At 40.2% G+C, this 10,506-nt stretch overlaps 1 protein-coding gene across 1 annotated transcript; it reads right to left on the bottom strand.

Annotated features, from left to right (window-relative positions):
• Positions 1 to 382: 382 nt before the first annotated feature.
• Positions 383 to 1,468, bottom strand: LOC311011557 (myb-related transcription factor, partner of profilin-like; the record flags this gene model as incomplete). The annotated part of the gene is made up of 2 exons (XM_084006591.1): positions 803 to 1,468; positions 383 to 690 (listed from the first exon to the last, which is right to left on the bottom strand). The coding sequence occupies exons 1-2, from the start codon at positions 1,218 to 1,220 to the stop codon at positions 383 to 385; spliced, it is 726 nt and encodes a 241-aa protein (XP_083862717.1). The 5' UTR covers positions 1,221 to 1,468.
• Positions 1,469 to 10,506: the final 9,038 nt, after the last annotated feature.

The raw sequence follows: 10,506 nt of genomic DNA on the forward strand, positions 1-10,506 counted from the left end.
GGAAGGAGGAGGCGTGTTCTGGCGCAAACGGTATTTTGACGTTTCTAAAAACCATTGCGCTACTGGCCAGGAAATACCTGGTTTAAAGTCAGTGGCGCGTTGTTCAGATGCTATTTTAAGGGCGCATGCATACATGCGCATGCGATGCATACGGATTGCTTGTGCACCTCGCGCATACACTTTGCTTCTCTCATCTACACGGACAGCAGTTCCCATTTTTGCAAACCATACATAATTACAAGGACAATAAAATATTACCACACAAGGAAAATCATTGTGGTGTCCATAAAGATAAAATAAATAGGCATAAATCTAGCGTACACATTTACCCAAATTATTCACGCGAATTGTAGCAGGCGTAATGACGGATCAAATTAATTAATTAATTATTATCGTTTGGGGGCCATGCACGTTCCATTGCTGTCGCAATCCGGTCCAAACTTGAGGCGATGCGCCCGAGAGGCCGCAGCAACATCGCCACCCGGTCCAGACGGGTGTTGGTGCTTCGCCGCATCCCGGCCAGCTCCCGCTCCAGCATGTCGAACCCGGTTTGCTGGAGCTGCAGGAACGGGTGGTCCTGCGGCCTCATGCTGCTGCTGCTGCCACGGCGTCGTGCTTGAGGGCGCCGCGCGGCTCCCTCAGCTGCCCCGTGCGCGCTGGTCCCGAGGCCAGGGTCTTCTTCCTGAGAAGCTACGTGACATTGTTTTGATTTATTTTATGGCTGTGTTACATTTAATAAATGTCAAAAATGATTAAAAAGATTTTCACGACATCTCTATTTATGTGAACTTTATTTATGTACCTTGGGGTTGGACAGCTGGTGCATCGGGTTGGGTGCCGACCTCTAAGCCCCCAAAACCCTCAACACTTTCAGCGGTCAGTGTTGACGCAGCGATATCCTCTGCTGGCGTGAGGTCCTGGTAACTGCCAGATCCTCCTCCAGTCTTTTGACGCGCTTTCAAGTTGGCCGCAAGCTTGGCCTTTCCTCTTCTCCTGACGTCGTTGTATCGCTTACGGCAATGGAGAGATGTCCTATTTTGTCCAGCTGCTGAGACAATTACGGCGATTTCCTCCCAAGCCGCTTTCACTGAAGCAATTTTGGGTGGGTTTCTCCCATCCCCATATAAAACCAACTCACGTTCTTTGACTGCTCTGACAAGCACATCCGTATCTTCTTTGGTGAACCTATCATTGCGTGCGCCTGGCAAACCCGCCATCATAATAGCAATCCGCCATGGAACATGCGCCGATCGTTCTTAAAGGGGATGCGAGAAAACGCTCTGATTGGTTCATTGCACGTTACGCCCAAACCACACCTACGGGTAATTAGGCTGCTTCAGACCAACCCTTTTGACACTTGCGCCGCGGCGGAAGTGTCATTTATCCGCCTGTAAAATAGCGATAGCGCCGTAGAACCGCCCACAAAGCTACTTGCGCAATGCGCTTTCCCACTTCCGTTTCAGACCGTTAAAATAGGGCCCAAAGAGTCACCGCCTCACGGTAGCGCTACAGGAAAAGTCAAAGGAAGGCAGAAGTCATGACTATCTCTTCTGGGCACCATGAACAAGATTTAATCTCAATTCCATTTGGTTAATGTTTAGATATATTGCAGGATTCACAAGTAAAGACTCCAACCTGCTATAATCTGAAGTGTGTGTGAAGGGAAATACGGGTGAAGAAGAGCGTGAGCGTGTCTCAGTGAACGGACATGCTCTCGTTGCCTTCAGCCAGTGACTTCATTAACAGACTGATGGTACTGGCTGAACACTGATCATCAACACAGACCTCTGCTGATTACAGTCTCATTCCCTCAGTGTAAGTACTCATTATCTTGATTGACATACCACTATAGCTTTTTTCTAAGAGGTCTAAGCACATTCCCCGTCTTTCATCCTCTCCCGTCATGCAACACAGGCAGTGTTTTCACCATGCAGCCCAAACATGGGCGTAAACAGCTTTTATTTCATACTGTTATTTCAGGAAGACGGTGCTCATTATGATTGTTGGAACACCTATGTTTGGCAGAAAATTATGGTTTACACGAGTTGTAGGGCTCCGTGTTCTCTGAATAATACTTAGCCACTGCAGGAGTTAATGACTTCTCTTGCAAATGAAAATATTTCTGTGCCTGCTGATTTCTAAATATACCTGGTTAGTCTTCCAGAATGTTGGCTCACAGTTTTTGCAGATGATCTCTCCTCAGATGAATGGAAAGCTGTTGTAATGAATATTTTTTCTATTCACAATGGATCAAATGTCTGTGCAATTTGAAAAGGGTCACTCAGAGTGGCAAATCTGCACAGTTCCCCTCAGCGTTTTAGCATCATTCAGTTCATTGGTTTTGTCATTATTTTCCACACATTTGCCACATAATTTCAAATTCACTTTAATTATGAATTCCATAAAACGAAAAATAAAACGTACACGAAAAATAAAAAACATTCAGCCAAACAAAAGAACATATACATTTTTTAAAGTTGATGTTATGTTAATGTTGCATTCACTATGATTTATTATTATTATTATGAGAATAGACGCAGATTAACATAGGTTGATAAATCGGCTCAAAGTTTGTTGTGTTAATGTATAAATATCACAATATGATGAAGAAAAATTAAATAGTAAATAACCAAATAATTAGTCAGAAAGAACAACATGCCAGATATATAAAAACATGTCATCTTACCTCCTCTTTGTTTCAAACCGAGAGTTATTTTCTGTCTCCCCACGACTTACCGTAGGAGCTGGAATCAACAGCAGACATCAACCGGCGATGTTAATTGAATGACCTCACAAATGCATTACCCAGCCTATTAGTGTCCGTTCTGCCTTAAGCTCCATCAAGCAGACGAGATATGGCATCTTTCGGCTGTAATGTGTTGAAACCTACAGGAGACATTGTGACTTTATCTGGTTAGCAATAATAACTCTTCCCAGCATCGTAGATGTATGAATAAAATGTATCTATGCATGTATCGTTTAAACAATTACACAGACCTGTAAGGAAGACATGAATCCAAAGATGCTGTCTATGTGTAATTAGATTATGTTCACTTGGGCAGATTAAATTTGGTTCCTTCAGGCATCAGATTTATTGTATGACTTGTATGCCTTTTTTTCGTGCTTTCATCCCAGAACACCCAGTATTGCATAACGCACAATGTGGCCAACATTTGGGAAACGTCTCTTCCTAATAAGAGAGAGTTTCTTGAATCCCAGTTTCTCCCTGATGGAAAATATGCCCTTTGAAGGTGTATATTTCATCAGACAATAAGATGAAAGGGGCTTCAGGCTTCAGGAATGGATAACTGCTTTTCCTGGACATGTCTACATCTGTTGTAGGTTGAAAGGACACGGAGATGGTTCATAATCTGATTAGACATCCATTACGCCCTCGCAGGGACGAGACACCAGCACAGGGACTCAATCTGTAGGTACAACAAACACAGCAGCTTGTGGATTACATACTGTAGGAAAGCTTAATGTTTAAGACTTGTTGTCTAGCAGGTATCAAATATATGCATTCATACATAAGAAATAAAATGCTCCTTTCAGTCACACAGGCATCAATTAAAATAGCACTGGAGTTTATTGTTGCAAATTCATCTTCATAAATCCATATTATCCTCAATATTAAAACAGATTCTTCCATATTTTAAACATGCCTAATATATTCTGTGAGAAATAACGATTTTAATGGAACATTGGAAATATGTAAAAGAAATATGAATTGCCTTATAACAATCTGTTTCTCTTATGTCGACTTGAATGTGGCGTAATAGGCAATTCTGGTTGCCGTTTCTTGTATTAAAAGTAATTTCTAAATAAAACAGTAGGACGTAATGTTCCCTTTCCTGTAGTATTATCATTTATATTACACCCCCCTCTATTTTTCTAATAGTGAAAAAATGATTATGCATGTAATGAGGCATTTTATTAGACTTCGAGTCAGCTCTATATAATGTATGTAAGGGAAAAATAATAATAATTCAATCACTATGTATACTATAAGGGAAGACTGAGGCACCCTGATCTCTCACACCTCTATCTCCGCTGGAATTACAATCCTGTTAGACATGATGTGTACCACATATGACTCTACTATACTCATTATAAACACCCATCACTGCTGTCATTTATTCAGCAGGTGTTACCGAGGGCTGACTCCTCACTGTTAAAGAATTAACCTCAGGACAGCCACCGAGGGAAGGGAGTAATGAGAAAATAAGGCAAAGACATAATAACACGTCTTCTACATGGCAAATATGTAAATGTGAGGCAGTTAGCTATGAAATGTTGTCTTCCCTGATCTTCTATTTGGCTTTTGGCGATAGTGCTAATTAGGGCTGAAACAAATTATTATTTTCATGATTGATTAATCTGCCAATTCATTTTTTCAATTAATCAATTACCTTTTCAGTGTGTGAAATGTCAAAAAACAGGAGAAAATGCCCCACAGAACTTTCTCTGTATGTTGTTTGGCGATGTGCAGGTAGCATACATCAAGCATATTGATTCTATCCATCGTCAATAAGAAAATATGGATTATATCAGACACAACATGTGAGCAGTTATGGTATAAAAGACAACAACAATTCAACCCAACTAAAATTATTTTTTAGCTCATCCACAGCAGTGATTCAGCATGCCTTTTTCTGATGTTCACATTATTCTGGCACTTTATTCAGGGGATCTGAATGACTGAAGTGCAGTCAAATATATTTCACAGGCATATTCTGTATAAAAAATTAGAAAACATGTTTTCAAACAGGTCTGTGGAGACTGATAGTCTCAGTATGACAGCCATCTATAACCAGATGTTCCACTTAAAGAGACAGCGATCATTTTTTCCCTTTTGCCCTTGATTATAAATGCTTTGCATCCGAAGGCCTTGACCCTATCGTCCTCATCATTATTCCCTCCTTTTTATGAAAGCTAAAACCTTCACAGAGGAGGAAATATATCCAAGGAGCAGGTCTGCTCTCTGCACCAGCGATCATAACCCAGTGAGAAATACACTGGCTCTCAGCCCGAGGGCCAGAAAAAAATTGTTATCCACGATTCTATCATTTATTCACCTGACACTGTTCTCGGTTAAGTTGTTTCTCGCCCAGTGTCTTCCACTTTTTTTTATTTTCCTTGTTCGTTTGTGAGGAAACACTTCTTCATTTGTTTTACGTGATTGAGGAGGGAGACGCAGACGAGTTTCTATCCAGCCTTGGGGGTGAGAGAGAGAATCCAGTCACAGCTGGTGTGTCGCTCTCCAATAATGAGCAAACGTGACAGGATGAAAGTGTGGAGCGTCTGCCATGTGCCACGGCCCTGGGAGGCACTTTGAGGAAGGGGAAATTTATAGATATTCATGCGCCTCTGCAATTGTAGCTGGATGTGAAGTTAACTTTTTTTTTTTTCCTTCTGTCATCTATAAGCTGAAATCATACACAATTACACAGTTGACGCTATCTCCCACCAGTCTAATCCCCGGTCTCCCCTCTGTGAGTCATATTAGATAGTGATTCACTGGTTATGATCCAGAGTAGCTGGCGTCCTCGTCAGATGACTAGACGTGGTTGGAGGTGTTGCCAAGCTGTTTCTGAGGATCCAGGAACCAATTCCCATCCTCCGTAAACAGGAGTAATGGGGCATAAAGTAGCCCACAACCAAAGGCAGAGTAACTTCTTTAAGTAAGCAAAGCATTATGTGGTAAAGAAATATCGTATATGGCCTAAAAGAAGTGGTGCGATCAGACTTTGTGGCTCAAATGTAAGGCTATCCCATCTGCTTTGAATCTAACAGGAAATTGGTTGCCTTTACACATCAGTATAATCACTAACACTACTAATATTACTCTCAAACCAACCACCCCTTAAAGGAAATACGTCAACATAGGGCAATATATCGATATTTTATCAATATCGTGAAATGAGACTACATATCATCTTACTTGGGATATCATAATACTGTAATATAGCAAACACCAATACTCTACAATGTTGTCACAATATTGATATCAAGGCATTCAGTCTAAAATCTTGCAATGTGTGATTTTCTCCCAGCCCTAGTTCTTCATTTTTGAAAATATGCACTTTCTTTTTCGGAGAGTTAGATTAGAAGATTGACACCACTCTCATGTGTGCATATTAAGTGTTGAGGTGCAGTGGGGAGGCAATTAGTGTAGATTTGCATAAATACTGGTAGCAGGGGGAAACAGCAGGCCTGGGCCTCTCCAAAGTTCAGAAATCTGCCTTCCAAGACCTCTAAAACTCACTAATTAACACAATGTAACTTGTTTGTTTGATCCGAACACACACACTAATGTAAAAAACAACACTTTGTGGTTTTCGGGGGATTTGTGCCGTGTAACAGTTCCTTGACAAACAGCTTATCCATCCGCCTGGCTTTACCATTTGAGGAATCTCTGGATAAAGAGTTGCAAAGGGGGTATTTTTTAAAAGGCCCTTGATTCCATAAGTAAGTCTGCATTGACATGATGAGATAGAAGCAAATGAGGATGAAACTCCCAGTTGAATCATCAGTACAAAAGATACAAAAAGAATATTGTGTTCTTTGACAGAAGGTTAAAGATGCAAGCTTATGTACATAAAAACATAAAATTAGAAGGTGCATTTCTGTAAGAATCGGAACATGGACATTGTTATACATGCTGCTAAGTGCCTTAAACTTGCAGTTTCTCTGCAGGACAAAAGTGGTCATTTCCGATCACTGGTGGCACAAAATTCTGAGATGGCGACGGCCAGAATGCTGAACTCTATGCGTGGAAGTTATAGTTGGTGCTGTTGGGGAAATATACAATCTGTAGTTTAAACGACTTTACCTTTGGATTCTTTTTTACCTTTTCACCAATTTAGATTTGGAAACGATGACGTTATAGCGTATTCTGTTGACAACTGCAACTACAGCTCTGACTGGCTTCTTTTCCATGGCAACGGCAGCCAAGACTCATGGGTATTGGTGTTTACAGGCATATGCCATGACAAACTGATGGGAAAAAAACTTTTGAAATATACTTGAAATAATCAAAAACGGATAGTCAGAACATAAAACTATAAAAACAAAATGGCAGTCTTTGTAGTTATTTTTTAATTATTAATTAAAGTTATTTAACTTTGAGTGTTTTTATCCTGTTGCATGCTTCAAACATGTATTATAGGCATTATTTTTTCATGTCCTTGTTTTATGTTTGTTTTCATCTGTGTATAGTTGTTTGTTTTTTGGTGCATATTTGGATCATTTTGTGTCAAAAACCAAACCGTTATTAAAAGACATGAAACGGGAGTTTGGAGTGGGCAAAAATACTTCATCAGCAGCTCGTTCCACTTAGCAACTCTAAAGCGCCGGTTACCAGGCAACCTCACCACGACGACAAGACTGTGGGGAGTCACTACGCTTAACTGTTGTTCCCCAAGAAATAGTAACGGCATGGAACTCCCCTTACAACCAAAACTAGTTTTATTTTTTTAACATTTGAGTTGTGTTCGGATTGAACAAGACTTTAGAAGTTTTGATTGGCAGATTTCTGTACTTAACACGCAGACATGGGGCGAATGGTTACTTAACATATAACTCTGGCAAAGGATATGAACACGTGTGTTTCCAAAAATACACTTAGACACCCAGCATCCACTTGATGTCCCAGACTCCCCTGCTGTGCCTAGTTTCATTGCCTGCGTAGTGGACTGTAGCGCTAACAAATCTGCTTTGACGCCGACATCTAAAATATGCAGGAACCCATGATGTCCGCAGCATGCCTGGAAACTGCATGGCTATGCGAAATGCATTTCTCAGCACTGACAGCAGACCGGAAAACTCCAGAAATAGCCCTGCAGTAAACTATCTACTCTCTTTAAGCATCCAATACGTCAGTGGATGGTGGAGGTTAATTGCTACAGGTGGATAAAGAGCTGTGGACATTATAGACATACAACCTGTATGACTAACACAAGGAGATAATGTTGAAAATCCACACACAGCTTATATAAGCCAGTACTTTAGCTCAGAGTGAGCTAAAGCACCAATTTCTCTGAGTATTATGAACATTTTTCTCTGATACGTAAAGTAACAGTTCCCCTTTAAGTAATTAGCATTTTAATCTTTTGCGAGGAATCTTCAGTGTGAGATCAAAGTCCCTCTTTAACTCATTAGCAGAAAAGATGGAAAATAAAATTCCCAACCCTCTCGTACGTAGCTTTCTGTGACGGCTGCTATTAGCATGTAGTGAAAAGGCCAACACTGAAATAATTGCTCAGTTTAATTTGTGTATGTGTGAGTTGGAGGGATGACTTAATCTTTTTTCAAGACATTCCACCGTCTCTCTTTCCCACTAACCACATATTCCTCCTCTACTTAAATATCTGAGTCAGATGCACATAGAAAGTGTATTTTTATTGAATTAAACCTGCATGTGTTCAGCTCCATTTCCACACAGTTGCCACAGACCTGTCACGTTACTGTTGCCCGAAATAGGACTGAGGCTGTTTCCCTAACCGTCAACCATCCGTTCCAACGGTTAACAATGAAATTATTTAAAACTCTGAAATTAAAATCAAACAGAATTAACCAACATGTCACACACTCGTCTTAAAGGACCATTTCTTAGTGCCAGAGTTATTTTATCCATTTCTGGTGCACGCTTCTTCCTTGCATCTGAAATGATATTTCCTCCTCATGTACTCAATGCTGCTTTTCAAGAAACGGTACACCATGCCTCACACCACAGCACTCCTCACTCTGGGAGCTGTAGCATCACAAACAGATCAGTTGTCAAATATCTCCAAGGAAATTGAGATTTTAAATCCAAATAGCTAAAGATCAATATGAAAAAAGCACTACAACATACAGCAAAAAGCAATAAGAAACATCCAGACACAGGAAGAAAAGCAACATAAATACACCTTATTTCTTTCACATCCTGTTCAGGTCTATCCACCTTCGGCATTGTCACCCTTGACCTTTGGCTTTAAGCCAAGTGAATGTGTCCAAATCCAATATTCTGTCCTGAAGGTTTCCAAGTCAAGAAAGATTACAATAAAGTGACTCTTTCTAGTGGGAGAAAGTGCATGGGTTTCCTCCAAACGTTCAGTAATCAGATCATTACTTTCAAGCACAGAACCGATCCTCTCATGCGGTAAAACATTATAGATCTCCTTGTGCCCCAATGTGACAGTAGAAGGGGTCTAACCCTCACCCTTGGTCCGTTTCTTTCCAGCAATTAAAATTTCAGAGGGACATCTTTAGAGGGTAGACACAGCAGAAATAAATTACATTTAATTTAGAAAAAAACACTTGTATAATTGCCCTTTTATTTGAAGTAGGAGTCAAGGAAAAATGTATTGATGAAAGAATAGAGATTCTTATCTTCTAAGATTCTGAATTGATTCAAAACTCCCAAAAATGAATTTTTAAAAAACTTTACAAAAGAACCTAAATATTGCTACTGATGGACAATAATCCTACACACCAAGTCAAAGATGTATCAAGTGGTAAGCCAAGCAATATAGTTTACTTCAGACCTGGGAGAATTGGAAGCTGTAGGGTTGGCTTTAACTTCTTTAGTGGTGTTTTTTTTTGTTAAGTCGGCCAGATAGTGAGAGAGGTCAGCAAAGCCAAGAATCGATATAGAAAGCTGAGTCAAGATATGATCGCAGCCAATGCCAGATTAAACGAGCATGGCACAGTTATAAAAAAAGAAAAAGAAAAGGAAAAAGTTTGTCGGTCAGGCCCGGACCACCCATGCCAGTTGGCATTTGACATTATTGATGTTTGTGCACTTCTGTTCATGTAGCAGAGGCTGTGTTGAGCCCAGGCGCCTTCACTATAAATCACCAGAAAGAAAATCTCTTGCTCAGCTGTCACCGTCAATGTAAATGATTACTCCAAGTACATGACAGAACCCTCTCCAGTACATTACTGAAACGGCTCAAGGGCAGGAATATTCTGGCTTTGTCGTATGCTATAGATTGTAGTTCACGCCAGGCGGTGGTATGTGGTGTTCTGCATCACATACCAGCCAAACGTCACTATAGCTGCTATAGTCACAACATATTACGGGCTGAAGTAAGCTGTTTTTATAACCGTCATGCATTCCAATTTAAATGTTTCTAACTTTTTAGCCACAATTATACCACCAGAGCACTACTTTGACTATCCTTTTGTGCTACATTCCTGCTAATTAACAAATCTTTGCATCAAAATAAGTCCCAAAATGTCATATACAGTATAATACTCCTCTGCACTGCAGTTTTTCGATGAGCCATTCACACATTTTAAACCTCATGTCACAGTCCATCATGTTCATTTAATTGTCATACAGAAAATGCAGAGGAATTAGACGTCATAGCATACCATTCGGTATTATCACAGCTATGAACCAATCAGATTGCTTGATTTGAGCTACCCGTTTTATAATACTGTATTGTTCTCAGTACAGGGTAGCATGGATTAATCCGTCATACATTAGTGATAATCTCCTTCAAATTTTAATCAGTA

Source organism: Eutrigla gurnardus (genome assembly GCF_963514095.1).
Source record: "Eutrigla gurnardus genome assembly, chromosome: 3".
Lineage (NCBI taxonomy): Eukaryota > Metazoa > Chordata > Actinopteri > Perciformes > Triglidae > Eutrigla > Eutrigla gurnardus.